The sequence below is a fragment of the Notothenia coriiceps genome, unplaced genomic scaffold (assembly GCF_000735185.1).
Source record: "Notothenia coriiceps isolate Sejong01 unplaced genomic scaffold, NC01 NC01_scaffold00017853, whole genome shotgun sequence".
NCBI lineage: Eukaryota > Metazoa > Chordata > Actinopteri > Perciformes > Nototheniidae > Notothenia > Notothenia coriiceps.
This window is the reverse complement of record NW_011350554.1, coordinates 163,534-185,336: the sequence shown is the minus strand read 5'-3', so window position 1 is coordinate 185,336 and position 21,803 is coordinate 163,534. Positions and strand designations below refer to the sequence as shown.

The 21,803-nt window shown below is 40.9% G+C and overlaps 2 protein-coding genes across 2 annotated transcripts; one reads left to right on the top strand and one right to left on the bottom strand.

Moving 5' to 3' along the window:
• Window positions 1-459: 459 nt before the first annotated feature.
• Window positions 460-9,393, bottom strand: mau2 (MAU2 sister chromatid cohesion factor). The gene is made up of 18 exons (XM_010777138.1): window positions 9,121-9,393; window positions 8,721-8,804; window positions 8,427-8,522; window positions 8,108-8,202; window positions 6,294-6,321; window positions 5,916-6,071; window positions 5,550-5,696; window positions 5,022-5,112; window positions 4,788-4,891; window positions 4,573-4,650; window positions 3,978-4,043; window positions 3,796-3,879; window positions 3,203-3,252; window positions 2,996-3,073; window positions 2,787-2,898; window positions 2,204-2,294; window positions 1,899-2,026; window positions 460-1,798 (listed from the first exon to the last, which is right to left on the bottom strand). The coding sequence occupies exons 1-18, from the start codon at window positions 9,352-9,354 to the stop codon at window positions 1,724-1,726; spliced, it is 1,797 nt and encodes a 598-aa protein (XP_010775440.1). The 5' UTR covers window positions 9,355-9,393; the 3' UTR covers window positions 460-1,723.
• Window positions 9,394-10,307: 914 nt separating this feature from the next.
• Window positions 10,308-17,440, top strand: LOC104950602 (mitochondrial coenzyme A transporter SLC25A42). The gene is made up of 8 exons (XM_010777136.1): window positions 10,308-10,653; window positions 11,047-11,194; window positions 13,511-13,622; window positions 13,862-13,887; window positions 14,392-14,558; window positions 14,904-15,020; window positions 15,807-15,958; window positions 16,092-17,440. The coding sequence occupies exons 2-8, from the start codon at window positions 11,108-11,110 to the stop codon at window positions 16,415-16,417; spliced, it is 987 nt and encodes a 328-aa protein (XP_010775438.1). The 5' UTR covers window positions 10,308-10,653; window positions 11,047-11,107; the 3' UTR covers window positions 16,418-17,440.
• Window positions 17,441-21,803: the final 4,363 nt, after the last annotated feature.

Genomic DNA, 21,803 nt, shown 5'->3' with positions numbered 1-21,803 from the left:
ATAGTGCCATAAGAAATGCAACTGATTAATGTTGTTTGTATAGGCAATAATTTAAGCTTTGTTAGTTCCAGGTTTGATATGTGCAATAAGTTCATTTCAATAAGTTTTGCAATAAACATTGAACCAGTCCGGCCCTCGAATAGTACCGATTTATTTTTATTTTGGCCCACCCACTGTGTATTTGAGTTTGACACAGCAGGTGTCAAACTAGGCTAGCACCACCTGCTGTCTACTTATAAAACATGCCTACCACTAACTCACGATTAAATTCAATTTCTTCATATTGTTTTGCCTGCTGATGTGTTAGACTTCAGTGAAATGACAATTCATGTTTGGCTCAAATACAAATAATAATTAAGCATCACTACCCATGCACTGAATGGATTGACAAACAAGCAAAAACAACTCTTAATTTAATAGTATAATGTAGACTATATGAAATGAAATCAGCCCATTACACATTTTCAATCTTATTTTTATTGGAAAATTATTGAAAACAATGTAAGCATTAAAAACATATGCATTGGATAGAATATGGCTAGTACTCAAGCTAAACTGTGTTCTTACAGAGTGCCTCAAATACCAAGCATCCAGATTTCTACATAGGATAGCTAAAAATACATATCACACTTTACTAAATTGACTTTATAAAATGTCACTGTACAATAAAGGTTCAACGAGTGGCAAATCTATACAAACATACTGTAAAGAAACCATTTAGTAGAACTATCAAGACAAATTAAAATATAACAAAATAAAATAAATTTGCATTTTTGAATATCTGAAGAATACCGCAAGCTCCAAAAGGCTAAACCTGATTTGTAAAAATGAATACAACAGGGACATCGTATAATATGGAAGTTCGAAAAAAATCTGGTAAATGTGTTGCTTTAAAGGGTTTGTGGCAACCCCAAGCCACCAAATGATATACAACTCAGAAATATTTAAACATTGGAGGCGTATTCTGGTCCAAAAAGGAACTGCACAGTGAATTGTGCACCATCTAATACAATGTACAAATTCATATTCAATTCATATCATGAAACCTTTCAATTGATTATTGTGTGAAAATATATTACAGGAGGTCACTATTCTTCCTACTATGGATTTTGTGCAAAAAAAAAAAAAAAAATCAACCAAAACAAAATGTATTGTTAGCAACCCAGGTCAAAAACTATTGTACAGGGAGTCCAAATCAGTTACTTCCATGCATGAAAAAAACAAAAAGGATCCATACAAAAAAGGCAAGGTGTAAAATATTTACCGACAGGTACAAAAATATTAACATGAATAAATTAATTTCTTCTACATTTCTTTACTGCCCTCTATCTACCCTCTTCTCTTTCCAACAAATGGAAAAAGAAACCTGGCAAACGTAGCGAAGGCTTCTCTTTATCTGAGGCGAAGAAGCTCTTCCTCCGTCGCTGTGTGTCCTCCACCACTCTGATCAAGAGCCCACACCTGCCCTGCATCCATGGCGTCAAGAAGTGTGAAATACATGTATAACAGAAGTTGTAACTGCTTTACAACAAATAAAGAAGGGATAGCAGACAATCGGGAAGCAATCGTGAGAAGCTAATAAAGTATAGGCCTGAACTCTGTGACCTGCTATAACCTGTCCTCTCAGATCTCAGCTGCAGTGGTCTGATGGCAGGTTGTTAGGCATCAGTCTGCTGCTCGTGATAATGTACCAGCTACAGACACATGTGAGACAGAAGGTCTCTCATAGCAGGCTTGCAAGGCTGGTGGTCGGGCCGTTCTGAGCTTGGATCTGGACAGGAGGCGGGCCATCAGTCCACTGAAACACACAGAACAATACTTTTAATATCAGCACATCAAATCCTAATGAATCATATGACATGTTCTCTTTAGGAGGCTCGTGAATCTGCTTCACATACACTGATGAGGTTGTGCTCGGGGAGGCTGCAGGCAGCGATGTGGTCCTGCAGCAGCTGCTGGGAGAAGTTCTGGTGCATCTGCGCTGCTTCATGGGCATCCATGTTGTTCCCGAGGGCCTTGTTCAAGTCTGCAAGCACAACACATGGTGAATGTCTCCCTTCAAACACAGCTTGTTACAAGAGACCAGAGAGTTTGTGCTTCAAATGTGATGCTGAAATATTCTCACAGTAAAACCCTGCAAATCTTTTTTTAACAGACACCAATCCTATGAAGGTAAAGGGATTAGGGAAAGGACTGCATGTACCTTTCAACAGCGCTGAGGACCAGAGCTGAACAGACATGTCAGGGATCTTGCTGGCCAGCTGCATGGCAGGCACAACCATGTTGTTGCTTTCCTAAAGACAAAAGAGAAACCTTTTAGTGGGTGGGAATCGCAAAAATCATCACTTTTTAATACTCTGAGCTTACACCATAACACATTAGTTTGTCCTCCGCAATTAATCATTTGTACAATTTGCGTTTTGCTCCGAAAACGATAAATAATCTTCACAAAAGTAACTCTGAACCATGAAATAAGCTTTTGTAGAAACAGCAATTACTTAAGTCAATGGCTCATTCGGCCTAAACTCGAATAATAAGTTGATTACTGGGCATGTCTGTATTTACCAACAGACGCCTCATTAACCATTGTTTAAGGTTAATTTAGTGAGCTCACAAGGGGGATTATAAGGCATGGATTCATTAGTCCTTTGTTATTACATTTTAACGAGATAGGACTAATGTTTCCAGTTTGATGACTTGAGTTGATTATAGCCAAATTAGAGTTGGATGTAAATCAGTTTGTGTGCAATCACAACGCAAACTGCTTTTGTTGTAATGAGCCTTACTCTGTGGTTGCCCAGGACGTAGAAGATGTGGCCCAGCAGAACCAGGGAGCAGGCGGTCAGTCTGTTCAGATCCTCAGCATTAGACATCTTCAGGGTTTCCCTTAGGAAGCGCCTGCAACACAATCATATTTACATGTTTAAATGTGGAAAAAAGGGACAGGGGTGATTTGAAGCTGTTTTTGCATGAAAACATTTCAGATTTGACATACTTGGCCTCGTTGTAGCGTCCCTGAAAGAAGGACAGCAGTCCCCTGATGTAGAAAGCTGCAGCACGGAGGCAGTGGGAGCTGAATCCAAAACAAACACAATGTTGGAATATGTAATTACCAGAGAAAATGTTGAACAAATGCATTGCTGTAATGTATTGTGCAGTGTTATATGTACACATCAACTAGAAAGCATCTTCCGTCTCTTACCTTACTGGGAAGTTATGGTCTGGGTTTATTCTCTCTAGGAGGCTGTACAGCTGAAACATATACAAAAGAGGGAATACGTTTTAAACGGCAAATAATAGTTATGATGTAATGGTTTGTTTCCACTGGGCTCGAAGGAGAAGACAAGGATCATACATTCATTTATATGCAATTTATAAAATTCCAAAGGACTGTCCTGACATTTTAGCTGAAGAATGACCTCACCAGCACCATCTAGTGGACAAACTATGAAGTGGCAAACCTTTCTACATTACAACATCTACTTGCAGCAATTTTCTGTGGCCATCATAATAAAACAACAACATAAGTATATATTATAAGCCAGCCTACTTAAAGATGCAAATCACAAACATGGTTAGGGGTGGGGATCGAGTTGCCGATCAATCAGATCACTGAATCAGTCGTGCTGCATGCCCCAGTCAAGGTAGGCATGCAACAGTTTCATACTTTAACACATTTTTACAGTACACACGAGAATCGTATCAATTCCCATCCCTAAAGAAATTATATAATTTACAAGTGATTCTTTGCATTACATTGTTGTAATCAGAGGTGACCGTTATTACTTCACTGACCTCTTGGTGTCGGTTCCCTTCCCGTATGTAGACACTGGCCAAGTTGGTGACAATGTATGTCCACAGCTCCTGGTGTGTGGTGAGCTGAAACACAATCAAATCTTTGAGATAAGAGGAGAAGAAAGAAAGAAGATACTGGTGACATCATCTGAGGAGAGGCAGCTAATTCAAAGTGTACTTACCCGCAAAGCTGTGGTGAACTGTGCCTCTGCATTATCCATACAGTTCACTGAGATACAGTACAGACCCTGGGGTACGACAAGAGGAATAGATCGACCATTACACATGTTCTTTTGTAACAAAAACAGGGATAAAGTGACAGTTGGACAACATGTGTTTGCTTTTTTAGAATATAAGGTCCCCAAAGTTATCATACTTTTACTTATGTTTTCAATTGAAATGTAAACAACTGTATACAAAAATGTTTTTCTTGCTATCGCTAACATCTGCTACCTGTCTATTTTCCTCATATATCCCTCTATTAAGAAACGTTTGAACTCCTTACAAATGTGGTATTTGTAACAATAAATCCCTAAAGAAGACCCAATCAATCCAAAACAATTTATTTTAACTAAAAGAATAAAGTAACACAGAATGTTTAACACTAAGAATGGCTGGATTTGTTTTCAGTGGATATTCAAAGGGAACACATTTCCATTTAATGTGACTTTTCGATTTGTGAGCGTGACCTGAAACTTTCTAATTAGTCTTGGATGGCCAAGAGTAACCCAGAGGGCCACACAAATGTTTGAGAGGGTTGAAGGCGGAAATACTCACTAGTAGCGTGTGAAGCTGCGCAGCGTGGTTGGTGAATAACCTCGGGGACTGTTGGCACAGCTGACACACCTGCGAGATCTGGAGGAACACAATAGAGTCACCTTCACAACCCCATTCAGGTATGCAAATAGAGCTGTTGTTGGGCTGGATCCTTTTCACACTGGCGCATATTTAAAACAAATAAAAAAACAAGCATGACTACATTGACAGTTTACCTCTTGCAATGCAGTTGCCTTGTGGCCCGTGACAAGTCTACACATGATGATGTGCTCCAGTAGTATAACTTGAAAGGTAGAGAGGATGGGGCTGCAGTCCAACACTGAAACATGGAGGTAAACATTCAACGGCTTACAAAAAAGAAGTGGTGCAAAATCACAGTTCCACATTATAGTAATCAATCTTGATGAAATCCGTTTTAGAGAAGCGCAGGAACACATTGAGTAACTCACTTTTTAGTTTCTCTAGTTGCATAAGAGCCTTGTCTGTGTACTTCTGAGCTTTCTCCAGATAGCCTGCTTGCATTGAGTGCATGACTGTCACCTGAAAAATTAGAGGAGGGGTTCATTTTAGACACAAATGAGTCAAATAAAACATACAGTAATGCACTTCCTCCTCACATTGAAGCAGTTATTCTGCTTTGAACAATCAAAGTTATGTTTAATGAGTGCATTCTACAGAAGTATGAACAAAACCGTGTGCATCCTTTATCAATCAGAAATAGTAATAGAACATGAAAAAAGTAAATATTTTTAACACATTTTAAAAATGCTTCCCGCAGAAACTGTGATCCGACTGTGGTCCTCTAATTGAGGAGAACACAATCAAAAGCAGGGTAGGTTTGGTGTGTTAAGCTGAAGAATGTTGTAGTTTTTTTCAAAGATTTTTGCTACTTTGACAGCAGGTAAATGAATGACATCCCTGGTGTTGTTTATGCTGATCGCAACTTTTATGTGGCAAAGAAAGAGAAGTGGCATTACCAAATAGACGAGGACACACATGTGCTCCTTCGGCAGCCAGTGGAACAGGTCGGCTGGGTTGCTAGGCAGAATCTCATCATCGTGGAGTGTAGAGATGGTCTGGATGCACTGCTGCAGCTGCTTCAGACACGGCTTCACACTCTTCACCTGAGGGGACAGAGACATGACAATATATAACATTCCAGCTTCAAGTGGTTTCAGACGACTTGACGTTATAATGGGCTTATCATTCATCCCTTTCTTTTACGCAATCAATGTGTGCATGCATGCTGATCAACAAGTTTAGTGAGTGTTAGTCAACAGTTTTTTAAACCCCTATGCACACGTGTTCCACTTTAATTTAAATGTTCAAGCTAGTTTCCTTACCTGACCAGCATCCAGGTAGTGTGTGACCTGTAGGACCAGGAAGAAGACCCTGAGGGACTCCTTCTGGATGGGGTTTCCCTGCCAGTTTTCTACAATGGTTCCGCACAGTGTGAGCAGAGGATGCACCTCTCCAAGCTTCCTCTCCATTAGGAGCAACTAGAAGATAAAGAAAATATATAAGTGGTTCTTTGTGGTTTTGTTTTCAAGACACATAATAAAAACAACAGCCAGTATTACTGCTGGTTAGATAATAAAGTTATTTATATAGACAGAAAAATATACATGTAAGAAATATTTGGGGAGTGTTGGAAAAAAATCCTTGTTTATACTGCCAGTACAAAAACCAATAAAAAAAGTAAAGTAGAGTGGAAAACTTACCATTCCTTTACTGAGGAGAAACAATGCTCTGAAAAAGAAAAAAAACACAACTTAGTAAGACTTTTACAATCAACCAATATTGATAAACACTTTTTGTCATAGTTGTTTTGGAAGCAAGGGTCAAGGCTGTACTAATTGAAACTACTAAGTACTTGAAACTGGTGAAATATGTCTACTGTCAGAGAGGGTTGTACTTATTTCAAAAGAGCAACACTTTCACTGAAGAAATAATTAGGGGTGCACCGAATGGGAACTTCTTGGCCGAAACCGATACCGAAAATAGGAAACAGTTGGCCGAAAACAGAATGCCGAAAATGATTAATAGAAATATATATATATATATATATAATGTATACATTTTTTACCAATGTTGTTCAGCTGCCTGATTATGGAACAATAAATGATTATGGCAAAACTTAACTTAAATAATAATCACTATTATGGGTCCATAAAACATTTATTCAGCACTTTTGAATGCATACAGTACATTCATTCCATGTCAAGTGCATTTTCTTTTCTCTGTAGGATAACTACAACAAAGTGCATTCAGAACAAAGCCAAGGTGCTTTAAAACTACATAAACATCTAGGCCAGTAGGCCTACAACAAAATAGTGTAAATAAAGACTGTAACAGCCAGGCCTTCAACAACAACAAATGCACCTATAAGTGCATGCATACAAATGTGCAAACTGGATAAATCCACATGAATGTAACTATTTACAAATGAAATTACAATTGAATTTCAAGAATCTGTAAATAAGGCTGTCTGTCCTCATAAGAAAAGTAGTAAACATTGTATAAAGATACATAAAGTGAAAACTGGATACAAAATCCACAATCAATTACAAATTAAATTACAATTTCAAGAATCTGCAAATAAGGTGGTCTGTCCCATCATGAGCAATGTAAACAACATTGTATCATTTAGATACCGAAAGTACAATATATTGAACACTGCTGCTGTCATTTCCCCCTAATGATAACCTGAGATGGTGAATTATAACTCACAATGAAAATTGTTCAGGAAAGTGGGTATGTATAGAGTAGACATGTAGAACTAGATAAGCTTATGATAAGCCAGCCTTGTCTACTTATTAAGGAAAAGTGGGAGGTTCTTTTTAATGAACATTAGCTTCTCTGCTTTATCAGCCATAAGTCTGTTCCTCTTCTCATCAAGCACATGAGAGGCAGCGCTGAACAGTCTCTCGCTGTCATTGCTTGTGATTTGATCTTACTCCGCATATTTGTCCGGGTGTTTTGATTTCAAGTGGTGGAGTAATCCCGAAGTGGTGAAAGTCTTTGCAGTTACACCCCCTCGAGAAATGTCAGCTGAACACGTTTTGAGTACGTCATCACAACAACACGTTAGCTTACCAACGTAACCCTGTTCTCTGACATTCGGTGATATTTTTTCGGTGCTAGAACCCTTTCGGCCGAAAGGGCCTTTTTAACCATTTTCGGCCTATAATTTTCGGCGGCCGAATATTCGGTGCATCCCTAGAAATAATGCATTGCAAATGTAGAGATGTTTGGTCTCACTGCATATGAGGGGTTTGAAATATAAAAATATTGAAATGTAGGATGTACAATTTGATACAAATTATGTTTCCTTTATTTAGTGTCAATCGCTGTATGGTTTTCTGTTTTCCATTTCTTGGTTTGGAATTGATTAGATTACACTTAATCTCCCTTGTTCTTTAATAATTGAGTTTTTAAGCTGCCTATATTAATAGTAAACTTGATCAAATGTGAGGCACCATATTCTAACCACTTATCACATTAAATATGGAGCTCACATAGTATGGACATTTACCTGGTGTATTCAGACCCAACCACCCGGGCGTACTCAGCTCCAACACCCAGCAGGTCACATGCTGACACCAAGTCTTTCTCCAGTGTATGAAGTTGCTGAAAGAGGCAACAAATAGGAACATTCCTGTTATTACTGGACTCTTGCAATAGTTATCTAAAACATAAATAGTGTGGTCAAGCAGCACACAGAAAAACCACCAGAACTGTATTTGGGATGATGTAAATATGTTCTTTTCAATTCAAACATTGCTGGACCTGTGCATGAAAATGACTTTGTGATTGTAACAATGTAACTTCTATTACTTTGCATGTATACATACCGCCAACTGGAACAACAATCTGCAGTGCCAGTATGGTGTTTGTTGTGAAATCTGGATGGCTTTGCGCAGGAGGGGTTTTGCAGAGTCCACCAAATTCTGAAAATGCATTGAAAGGATCAATAATCAATAATAAATCATAGATAATAATACGCAGCATACGCAGAATGCACCACCATGAAATCCCATATATATGACGTATAACAATTTGACTTAGTGTAAGGAAGTGATGAATGTATGCAACTATGCTAATGTTACTTTTACCTCACAAAATGAAATGAGCAAAAATGATCGTACCTGTTGGCAGAAGAGTTCCGACAAAATGCTGGCAGCTTCGAATTTGACATCTTCAAACTGAGGGACTTGTTGAGATATAAACCACTGCAATAGAAGAAATCCAAAATGTTAGCTGGTTAATTTTGTTGGCGTTTGCTCTCTTTATAAACCAATAATAATTCCATAGAGCGGCTTATTTTTCTAAGAGCAGGGAAAGAGCGAAAGCGGTCGACCCGAGGCCGTACATTGAATAAAATGCTGCTAAAAAGTCGTTAAGGTCTATTTCCACACATATATAACCTCCCTGGATTAGCAGCTATTTAAAAGGTTCCGCGGTTCGCTGTTTTCTCTGACTGCGGCCTACAACCGTCCCCCCGTCTGCGCTGCATCCCCGCTCTTTCCTGAATCAAACCCCCCTCACCGCTTTCTCCAGGTGGCTCCGGGCCAGCTCGCTGTTCTTGGTGTGGTGGTAGAGAACCGAGCCCAGCTGAAGGTGTGTTCGGGCCTCGATTCTCTGTGGAGGCTTAAACTGGAACACAGCCTGTAGACAATGCACACAGAGCCGGATTTTGGGCGGACTGGAGGTTCGGAAATGCTCAGCAAAGCCGAGCAGGGCGAGGTACCAGCGCTCCGGGGCCTCTACGTTTGACGCCATTTTCCCCGACAACAACAAGTTTTTCAGCGCTATGGCCACTCTCCCGGGTTGCCAGGTTTGGTCATGTAGAACCCACGAGCAAAGCGACTAAAGCCCGAATATATTGCTTTTGTTTACTTTTATTATTTTCAGGAAACATTTGGACAAACAAGTGTTATTGGTATTGTTCTCTGCATTTTAACATGAAATACACTTCTTGTTAATCTATTTTTTTATTTAGAGTGATGACATTTGCATTTTTGGCAAGTTTTAAGCATTATGTTATTCCTGGTGTTAATTTAACTTTTACGTTTTAAGTAATTTCCAATATTGCTAGTATTCATATATTGTTCTCTATTTGTGTTTTAATTGCATGTTGTTTCAACCTTGCTATGTAAAGTATTGTAAGGCAGCCTGTCTGGATGATAGGTGCTATGTTAAAAAAAGGTTAATTAGTGGTTGAATATAATACTCTGTATCTTTACATTATTATAAAAATAAGTTTTCAAAAATACCTTGGGGGCTTCAACATATGGATACTAGTGCTTTGAATCATTTCTTGAAGACCTTAGTTATTTTTGTTATATTGATAAATATATATATATATATATGCCTCTACTGAGTTTCAACAGAATGATGAATATTTGCTATCTCTAATACCAAAATCTAAAGTATGTATTTAAAGTAAATGTCATGTCAGTTATTTAACCCTCTGAGATTGATAATTAAGTTAATGTTGTCGGTTTACAAAGCATGTGTTGTATTTATTTAAGTTACATTTGACTGTGGTTTATGTTTGTGTGGAAACTGCTCTAAAAATAAAATGTTCTCACTGCATGAACAGCAGTATTTAATCAATGCAACAACCTTTGAACACCGTTAAATGTTATATATTAGCGAAACTGGCAACTCAATGTTTAAGATAAACTCGCGAGATTTCCTCCGAATAACGTGACTCGCTGATGGGTAATGCAGTCCACAACACTGGCGTACGTGGTCTCAGTTTCTTTCCTTAAAGACCTTGAAAAGCCCACATTTATCTAGTGCGCAGAACAGCTGCAGCATTTCTTCGCGGGCGTCGTCTAAAAATAGACTCACACTCTGCTGCAGCTTGACACCTGTCGTTTAAAATCATCTTCCGAAACGTTAACAACAACAACAACAACAACAACAACAACGAGAAAAGAGCTGCGGAGTTGCAAGTTTTGAGAGTGACAGACCAGCCTCCTGCGAACAGAAATGTGCGCAAGGATCTGCAGGGCACAGTGGCGACAGATCACATCGTAGAATTGTAAACAAGGGGTCCTTTTAAACACGAAGGTAACAAAATAGACCATATTATCATCAATCAACATCTAGATTTAACTGCATTACTGTGTATGCATGTTTATTCATTCTTACAACTATCATTCGCAGATTATCTATTTGAGGTTGTTTTTTGGGGGGGGTTCTGCGCTTATTTGTTTGAGGAAACTGACATGTGGACCAAATCTTGGTTGAGAAATATAAGCGGTGTGTTCAGATCATGGTCCAGATGTGACGGAAAGTAAATGATTAACCAGCAGAGGTTTTGTAAGGCTTTTAATGTGAGGCGTGTAATCAACTCCTCACTTCATGAGAGAGGGAGTGCTACACGGCGGGGCTGTTGTGTTGTTAAATAAAACGTGTTTTCTCTTTGCTCCTATTTATTTGTTCATTTACATTCGTCTGCAGTGGGGTTTCCTGAATGAGTGACCGAGTGTCCGACAGTCTTGGTGATCTGTGAAGGGCACCCATGGCCCACAGTGTGACCGACCATCAGAGCCCTCTGCCCGTGTCCGAGGCCACCGTGTTGGCTCTGCCCCCCTCCGGCCAAGCACAGGTGAGCATTGTTTCTCCATGACTCAATAGAATATACTTGTTGTGACACGTTTAAACAGCTTGAATGTGTAGATATGCACTACATGTATGCTTTTTAATGACCTTCCTTACAAAAGCTTTACCACCTAGTCAAATTAGGTCAGGGTGTCTGTGTTAGCTATTATAGGTAAATGTTACACGTTTAACCTCAAATTTTGAAAGGATATTTCATTTAATTTAAAAAGGCAATGTTTTGTAGAAGTTACTATGAATTGTTGTGGTGTAATTCCTTTATGATGGACATTTAAACATGTATTCTGTGTGACTCTGAGACTCCTCTCTGTGTAATGGAGCTGTTTTTGTGACATACAGAGTAGAGCCTACACAGACTTCCTTAGGACATTCCTCTAACAGTGCATTGCTCGAAATAGCCCGAAGGTGCCAGATAATCTGAAGCTGGCCTTGCTTTACAAAGCAGCACTGTGCATAGTGTTGAATAAGAGGTATCATGACAGCTGCTTAATTTATTTGGAGCACAAGGTTAGGGTTGGTCAGGGGGCTATGCAGGACACATTTATCAACATTTTGCTATTAATAAAACTTAAGCTCTTACAATTTTAAGACTTCATCAGGGGCTCAAATACACCTTCATTTCAAAACTTAATGGAAAGTGAACTGCAGTCTACCTCAAAAGGTATTTGCAACTAGGCAGGGAATTGATTATATATATCATAATCTGTAATAGTTAAAGCAGAATTATACATGTAAACAAATGAGATGCAAACTGTATTTAGGTCATGAGCTGTGTTTTGTTTGTTATTTGTGCAAACTGCTCTTCTTATCAGTTAGTCGGATTTTTTTTTATTGGGTTCAATTGTCCCATCCATCCATCTTCTCCCGCTTATCCGTGGTCGGGTCGCGGAGGTAGCAGTTCCAGCAGAGAGCCCCAAACTTTCTTTTCCCTGGCCACATCAACCAGCTCTGACTGGGGGATCCCAAGGCGGTCCCAGGCCAGCGAAGAGATATAATCCCTTCCCAGCTGGACGTGCCTGGAACACCTCCCTAGGGAGGCGCCCAGGTGGCATCCTAACTAGGTGCCCGAACCACCTCAACTGGCTCCTTTCGACGCGAAGGAGGAGCGGTTCAACTCCGAGTCCCTCCCGGATGACCGAACTTTTCACCTTATCCCTAAGGGAGACACCAGCCACCCTGCGGAGAAAACCCATCTCGGCCGCTTGTACCCGCGATCTCGTTCTTTCGGTCATGACCCATCCTTCATGACCATAGGTGAGGGTAGGAACGAAAATGGCGCGGTAGACAGAGAGCTTTGCCTTCTGGCTCAGCTCCCTTTTCGTCACAACGGTGCGGTAAAGCGACTGCAGTACCGCTGCCGCTGCTCCGATTCTCCGACCCATCTCACACTCCATTGTTCCCTCACTCGAGAACAAGACCCCGAGATACTTGAACTCCTTCACTTGGGGTAAGGACTCATTCCCTACTTGGAGTGGACAGTCCATCGGTTTCCTGCTGAGAACCATGGCCTCAGATNACTCCAAACAACGAAGACCCACTGGGGACTTGTGAGTATCCCCACACCGGCCGGCGACCTCACACCTTGAGCAAACTCCGGAGAAGAAATAGAGTCCAACCCTTATCCAGAAGTAAGGTTCCAGGAGCCGACCGCTGTGCGTACTAGAGTGAGCCCAACAGATCCAATGGTAACTCTCCAACCTCCCGCACAAGCTCCGACTCAGTGTCGTTTCGTCTTTCATGAGGTCTTGTGAACCAATCTTAGTCTGGCCCCTTGCCTGAGACCAATTTGCCATGGGAGACCCTACCAGGAACACAAGGTTCCAGACAACACAGCCCCCAGGTTCATCAGGGCACACAAACCTCTCTACCACGGTAAGGTGCTGGTTCTTCAGAGAATCTTCCCTGTCCCTTCCAGCTAAATAAATGGTCACAGACACAAATACACCCACATACCCACACACACATAGATTCAGTAGTGCAGCTTTTGGTTTTATCTTGTGCGATTCTGTCATAAGGGTTGTGTCGCTAACTTTTAATCCAGATGATATTGTGGCAGTAACTTTGCTGAGGGATACACACAGGAATGTTTGTGCTGATAAGAAATGTATGATACATTTGTGTGAGGGTCAAACAACCACATAATGACAGATAAAGGATTAAACATACTTTTCCTTATCCCCACTAACGGAGTAACCAGTGTAAGATTGCATAGAGTTATCTGAAGGGTCATTGTTTATCTTGGTTTGTTTAAGTATAATGTTACACAATGTCAATGTGATGCAAACTTGTCTGTGTGTCCAAACAGAACCTGAGTTCCAGATGGACGGCTGTGGAATCCCTGCTGTGCGGGGCGTTCGCTGGAGCTGTTGCCAAAACAGTCATCGCACCTCTGGATCGGACCAAGATCATTTTCCAAGGTAAGAACAACATTCCTCACGAATGCTCCCTTCCAAATACAGAATCTAGTGCAGAATATGGGCTACTGTATATGCAAGTGACTTACATTCTGAAGATATTGAAACTACTGTTTTACTGTTTACACCAGAGTGTTCACTGACTGTTGTAACTCTTCTTAGCTCATTGTTAATCCTCTTAGCCTGCTTGGGAGAGTGTGTTATAACTTGAGGTTCACTGTGTTTCTTGTTTTGTTTCACAGTGTCCTCCAACAGATTCTCAGCTAAGGTGAGTTCAGCTTTGAATCTTTTAATATGTAGTTTCACTGGCCGAGTTATAATGCAGGATTTTTTAATAACTGTACTTAATAAAAACAAATAAAAATACATTTGGTGTGTACAGCTTCTCATATTAATATTCCTTAAATGTATACGATTTTTAAATTGAATATTTGTGTATTTTATTTACTGAAAAAGCAAGAAAAGAAAAACAAACAAGTAGGAATTTTAGGAATCAATACATGTTTTTTAAATATTTTTTATAATAAACAATTATTAAATGATTTGTTTATTCTTAAAGATCAATAGAAAAAACATCCCTACATCCGTTTAAGCTCTCATATTATTTGTTATGCCACGTTACAACCACACTCACCCTCGCATACACATTCATTATTAAAGACAACACTTGATTTCGCACCTTAAACATATTAAGATGATCATGATTGTTAGATGTCGTAAACATGAAGGGAATGTATCTCAGCTCCTGACACGACATATCCACTCCCTGCAGGAGGCGTTCAGGTTCATCCACTGTTCCTACATGAAGGGCGGGCTGCTCAGCCTGTGGAGGGGGAACTCTGCCACCATGATCAGGGTCATGCCCTACGCTGCCATCCAGTTCACCTCCCACGACCATTACAAAAGACTACTGGGGGGCTACTACGGCTACCAGGGCCAGTGAGTAGAGACATTGTCAGAATCAAAATCAGAAATCCAGTTTTTTTTGTTCTACAGCACAGAAATGTACATTGTTACAACAGCAAAAGCATTGTGAGGTTAAATGCAACAATACAATATAAATAAAGAGGCAATCACCATGTTATACAATTTTAAATAAGTACATGACCAATGTGAAAATAATGTCTTTCAATAGAAATTGTTTATTTATTTAGAGATAAAAATAGAAATGTTTTAAGTAATGTTAGTAGCGTGGCTGTAGGGATGAAACACTGGGTTGTTATTTGTTTTTGTATATTTGTTATTATTATTATTTACTACAGATTGTTGGGTTGTTTGTTTCAGAGCTCTGCCTCCTTTCACACGCTTCCTGGCTGGCTCTATGGCCGGCACCACTGCTGTGATGTTCACCTATCCCTTAGACATGGTGCGAGCCAGGATGGCCGTCACAGCCCGAGAAATGTAAGCACCCATCCGCTGTCTGTTACAATCCAACATGTGCTGTGGGGTCCCTCTCTGCTCAGATTCACCCTTCTGTGTATTAGTCCCATTGTTGTCTTAATTAAATTGACTTTTGCCGTTCATTGCATTTATTCAGAGATGGCAAAAGTACACACATCCTTTACTCAAGTAGAAGTACAGATACTCGTGTTTAAAAATACTCTCAGTAGAAGTACTGACTAAACTTCTTTACTCAAGTAAAAGTAAAGAAGTATGGGCTTCGAAATGTACTTAAGTAAAAAGTACCCATAACTACCATCTGTTTTAAAGAGTACCTGACCTCCCTTTATATCAAAAGAACAATAATGTCATTGTTAGCTAATGAATGTTTCGATGCTGAACAACGGCAACATGACAAAGTTCTCATTGGTGACTCTTGTTTAGAGAAGACCAGGAAATGATGGATACGCGGATCGTGTTAAAATCAATAGGCACGCAATGACTCTAAATAATAATGATCACGCCACCAAACACAGTTTAAAACTAAAGTAATAAACCTGTGTTGAAAATGTAAGAAGTAGAAAGTACAGGTATTTGTGTTAAAAATGTAAGAAGTAAAAGTAAAAAGTCATCAGAAAAATAAGTAGTAGGGTGAAGTACTGATACCAGAAAAATGTACTTAAGTACAGTATCGAAGTATTTGTACTCCACTACTTCCCACCTCTGCATTTATTACAATACAATGTGTTATGTTAAATGGTAGAGTCTGGTATATAAGGTCTTTGCTGACCCTTTTTCTTTGGACAGGTACAGCAACATCATGCATGTCTTCATGCGGATCTCCCAAGAGGAGGGTATCAGGACCCTTTACAGAGGCTTCACTCCCACTCTCATGGGTGTCATTCCATATGCAGGGATCACATTCTACACCTTCGAAACCCTCAAGAAGATACACGCAGGTGCTGACACGTTTGTTGTTTTATAATGTCTACATTCATGTCATTAAAGTGCCATTTTACATATTGAGTTGAATAAAATAAGGTGTCATTCATATCTTAAACTCTTATTGTTTTGTGTTTTCTCTCACTTTAGAAAAGACCAAGCGACCGCAGCCACACCCCCATGAGCGCCTGGCTTTCGGTGCCTGCGCAGGCCTCATTGGTCAATCAGCCTCGTACCCACTGGACGTGGTGCGTCGCCGCATGCAGACGGCCGGCGTCACCGGGTCAGCGTACGTCACAGTCCTGGGGACTATGCGTGCGATCGTAAAACAGGAGGGAGTCATACGTGGGCTATATAAAGGCCTGAGCATGAACTGGCTTAAAGGGCCCATTGCCGTGGCGATTAGCCTCTCCACGTTTGACATCACAAACGACTTCCTGCTCAAAATGCACCAGATAGGCTTCTCTGCACACTGAATCATTTCACACAAGGAAAAGGAAAAAGCGAAGACGGATGTCAGGGAGGCGTTTAACTCTCTCACATGGAATTAATATGTTTGTGCACTCAGTCAGAGCTAGGCCTGCTGCACACTCCTTTTCCCTTCACAGCGTCAGAGGAGGGGAAGAGTGGACAGGAGATGCACGTAGGAACACAGTTTCTCACACTCTGGTAAACAGGATTCACTGACAGAGAGGGTGAGGAGGCAAAATGAATTGTCTTTAAATCGTTATTGATTCCACGTTGCCATCATTGTGGCTAAAGTAAATAACAAGTGAACAGTAGACAAAGAAACATTTTGTTCTTGGAGGTTATGGAGCACTTGTTTGTGTTGTGTTTATAAGATAATGCTTGCACTTTATTCAACCTACAATTTTCTTTCAAATTAATCCAGCAGAATCAACAGAGAGAACGTGTTTGTAATGATTTGCATTGCTTTTAATTGGAGGGGACATTTTATTTTTATTTTAATCAAGTTGCTTTGTTTTTCTTTGATTATTTTTAAATAGTCTAATCATGCAGGGGTTGATTTTTTTAATGAAAGGAGATAATGCAATATGTTTTTCTTAAAATTTCAATTTTATGATGGTGTATCTGTGTGTTGAGATTGAGAAGGTTAATGAAAGTTGGTGATCATGTCAGCAGGACTGCACGGTTTCACTGTCCGTCAATCCACCACGGAGGAGATGTGATGTAGTATTAAAATAAGTGGTGGCTAATCATATGATAAATACATATATGACAGATTTCTATGTGATTACTATTAGGATGTCAGTTGTGTACTGTGTCCCCGTTGTTGTGCTTTGACTTGACTGTAAAGCGTTGCTTGCCTGAAAAATCTGCCAACGCACTGAACAAAGGCAAATGCATTTAATGTGAATAAGGAGTTCATTTGCTTCCACTGCTAATGTACATTTCAAAGAGACAGTATTTCCAAAGATGTACGTTTACAGGCTCATGTCAAACTGACCCTTCAATAAAGTATCCATCCACAACTCTGAGCAATGCTTTCTTCTGTCCACTTGAGGGTGCCATGTGATAGGCAAAGCTCACACCACCAGCAACACCACCACAGAAAAGACGTGTCTAGATTGGGAATCAGGAAAAAACTCAACTGCCCAACAATCTTGCATTTTTTGGTACTTGTGGGTTACCTGCTGCAACTTTTAAAGGTTTTTTTCAGACTCTAAATACGCACTTTTTTCTGACTCTAAAATGACTAACCCTAACCCATCACTGCAAAATAGGATTAATGTTTGTTATTTTGAGAAATTAAAAAGTTCATGCGTGGAGGAGCCAGCTACCCGCTATTAAAAAGTGGCGACAGATAACCCACAAGTGCCTATTTGTTGTTTCTTTTTTATGTAAAAATGTGGTCTAAACACATTACCAATAAATGAACGATGTTTTGTTTGTGTATTGTGCAATGTTCCCCTCTAAGAATGTGAAATTGTAGTTGGATTTAAATGAGCAAATTATGATATTATATATCTTACATATAATGTTTTAATTTTTAACATATATTGTGTGTGTGTGTGTGTGTGTGTGTGTGTGTGTGGGGGTGTGTGTGTGTGCGCGCGTGCGTGTGTCCTCTCTCTGTCAGTAGATGGCAGCATTGAGTCTCTCCTCTCTGTGCACGAGGACCATCATGGAGGTTAGTTAGGCTCCGATCTCCTCGTGGCCTGAACTTGACCTGCCCTCTGCTCTCTGAGACACTCTTACTGTTATTGAACTTTTCTTTGTTTTATTTAATTTGAACAATTCTGAGAAACAAATCTCTTAATCAAGCTTTTTATTTCACAACCTATCAACTACACTACATATGAAATGTATACTACAAACCATGCACACACTAATTACACACAATACATTGCTTACATCATTTATTTATTTATTGGGTTGAATTCACATTTTAGTTTTTTACACAGATGTTCGATGTCAAAATTATGTTTGAATATAATTTTTAACTAAAGAACTGAATCTTTAAAATGAAATAAAAGCTCTTGAACCATCATTAGAAAATATTTGATTTGTATTTTTTATATATCTAATAAAGCAATTATTAAAAAATAAATAAATACAAATAAAAAATAGTAACAAATTCAACAAAATACCCAGAAATAACTATCAATTATGAAACCTTTTTCAGCAACACATTTATTAACATTTGTAATCACATCATGTAAATAAATAGCATTTTTACACTTCCATTAAATAAAACAAGACTGAGGTCACCACACACGTAAACAATCCTGATATCAAAATGATCTTATTTTCTATTAAACATTACTCAAAACCGCACAGGTCAAAACATTTTATTTATTAGTGACATTTCTGAATAATGTTTAAAATGAATAAAAATATATTTGTAAAACGGTATGCTGCATTCAAAGGTAATCATATTTTCCATGCTCGTCCTTTTTTGCTGCACCGGTCAGTGCGCATGAGCTGTGACTAAATCTGAATATCAGGTGAGTGTGTGCCCGCTCTGTCGCATTGGTGATCATCAACCACCTGAAACCACTTCCTGTCTTCAGCAGCTGCTCAGAGCCGTCTCCCCAACCTCTCACGTCCGAGGATGGAGAGACTCTGCCCTCCTTCCATCTGTCCATCGTCCATCCCTCCATCTCTCCTCCTTTCCTGCCTCTATGACCTTGACTGTGAATGATGGGATATCCTGCCACCCCACAGTGTACAGCCACCCAGCCTGGTATTGCAACAATCGAAACAATACTGGGTGGATAACATGGTCGGAGGGCGGGTGCCTGAGAGAAGCAGGAGGAGGAGGAGGAGGAGGAAAGATGCTTCTTGAAGGCGCCGTTGCCATAGGTAACCTGGATCTGTGCCAGGAGAGGGGAGTGAACCATTTGCATGTATTCAAATCTCGCATGAATAATTCACTTTGAAGCCCTTGCTGGAGCACTGGCAGACAATAGCTGCTCACACACAAACATGCGCAGTATACAGGGCGAAAATGCTCACAAATACAGCCGTACCGCAAACACACACACACACACACACACACACACACACACACACACACACACACACACACACACACACACACACACACACACACACACACACACACACACACACACACACACACACACACACACACACACACACACACACACAGCCTGCGTGAGAAAGGTGACAAGTTTACACTGGGAGGCACACAGGAATAAAGGCTTTCTCACAACTAAATCAGATTGGGATGTGTTGAGACAGAGGCTGCGGCTGTAACATTATTTCCTTGTATTTCAAGGCTTTAAAATGTTCTGTTTCGTTCAGAGGAGGCCCTCTTTAACACAATAGATTCATAACCAGGCGTAGATGCTGTTTGACTTTGAGCTTATACTGTGCATGTCCCACCACAGGAAGCTGAGGAGGGAATGCATAGTAAACATATGCAGATATACACACATGTTCACACCCCTGTGGTGCCCTGCGAAGGCCACACTGGCTGGGATCCAGTTCACTTTGAAGGCCGGCTACGTGTTAGTTTCTCCACCACCTGGCTCCATGGCATAAATTCACCGGCATTTAAAAACCCTTGAGAAACATTTTATCAAACATAAACGGGCCTGTAAACGTGTCCCCGTAAAGGAGCCTTGGAAAAGCCAAGAAATGTGTTAAAAAAGATCAAATCACACTGCTGCGACTATAAAACTCACTCAAGAGCAGCTATAATCCCTCCGTGCATGCATGCTGATATTTACAAGTGCTTTATGAACGTCATCCTCTCCCACTGCACAACCTCGGAGCTCCCTCTCCCCATAGCTCAGTCTTGTTAATTTTATAAGATCCAGCATATTGCCACTTATCGGCTGGCAGCAGTGTAAAAGCTCTGGGGTCAGTGCATTACTGAGCTGCTGGGCTCCACTCTTCCATTAGAGGGAGTGTTCAGGCTGCGTTGGCCTTCACTCAATCAAATACGGGCTCCGAAAGCTGCTCCAAGTGCAGATGAGGGGGCACAAACACACACACTTTCACACATACACACATACAAATGGAGACTCCTTCAATCTCAGGTCGTGAAACTATAGTACGCATAAATCTGAGCACATAAATCCAGGCACCTACACACACACACACACACACACACACACACACACACACACACACACACACACACACACACACACACACACACACACACACACACACACACACACACACACACACACACACACACACACACACACACCATGCACTCACACACTCACGCACTCACGCTGTGTGTGAATGATTACATTGAGGAAACTCACATGGGACGGGGGTGCTTTCGTTGTTAGCAACTCATTAGCATCCCTCCCTCCCTCTGCTTTTTTTTTTCAATCTCCTATCTTCACCTGCCCGCTCTAGAGTAACGGATTACATGTAATGGGATTACGTAATCAGGATACTGTGTTGGGTTGACATAATCCACCCACGTAACAATGGGTGGGTATGTTTCCGCACGGACATTTTAGTGCACGGGAACTTCCTTTTCCTGTCCTTTAGATTCCCCGGGCTTGAGAGTGTTATCATCCTGTCCCATGTTTATTCAACGACTAGCTTTGTCTTTTGACACGCGGCCTCCGACTCCCGTCTCTCGGCACTACATTGGTGACCCCGACGTAAATCTTGTTGAAGCATTGGAGACTGAACCGAACATGGCAAATCACGCCGTTTTGGTAGACTTCCGCGGCAGCATGGCTCAATTCGCCCTCCGCCAGATTACAGGGGACGACGAATGCTATTTCCCCTTCGTCTCGGCACTGGGGAGCCCCACGGCGGCCCGGACCGTGGGCTTTAATACATCTCCCCCTGCCCAATATAAATATGCAGCGTTCAAGGCTTTCCTGCTCAAGACTTTCGAGTTATCACGGCCGGAACGAGCCTGACGTCTGTTCGCTATTAATAGCCTCGGAGAGCACCACATTGACAATAGAGGCCCCCCAGTCTACACTAGGGCCCGACGGCTAAACCCTGACATGCTGGCGGTCGCCAAGTTGGAGTTCGCCAATATGGAGTTCACCAATATGGAGCGTCTGGGCATCATCCGCCGCTCTGACAGCCCTTGGGCCTCACCGCTCCACGCGCTCCCAAAAACAATTGGCGGGTAGCGACCGTGTGGAAACTACTGCCTCCTTAACGACGCCACTACACCAGACCACTACCCAGTCCACCTGACGGGCAAGCTGGTTTTCTCCAAAGTGGACCTAGTGCGTGGCTACCACCAGGTAGCACGCAAAAAGGCAGTGGTTACGGCTGATGGATTCGGCGCTCAGAGACATGCCATTCATCTTCGTCTATTTAGACGACATCCTCGTCGCCAGCACCTCTGAAGAAGAGCACCAGGCACATCTCCGAGACCTT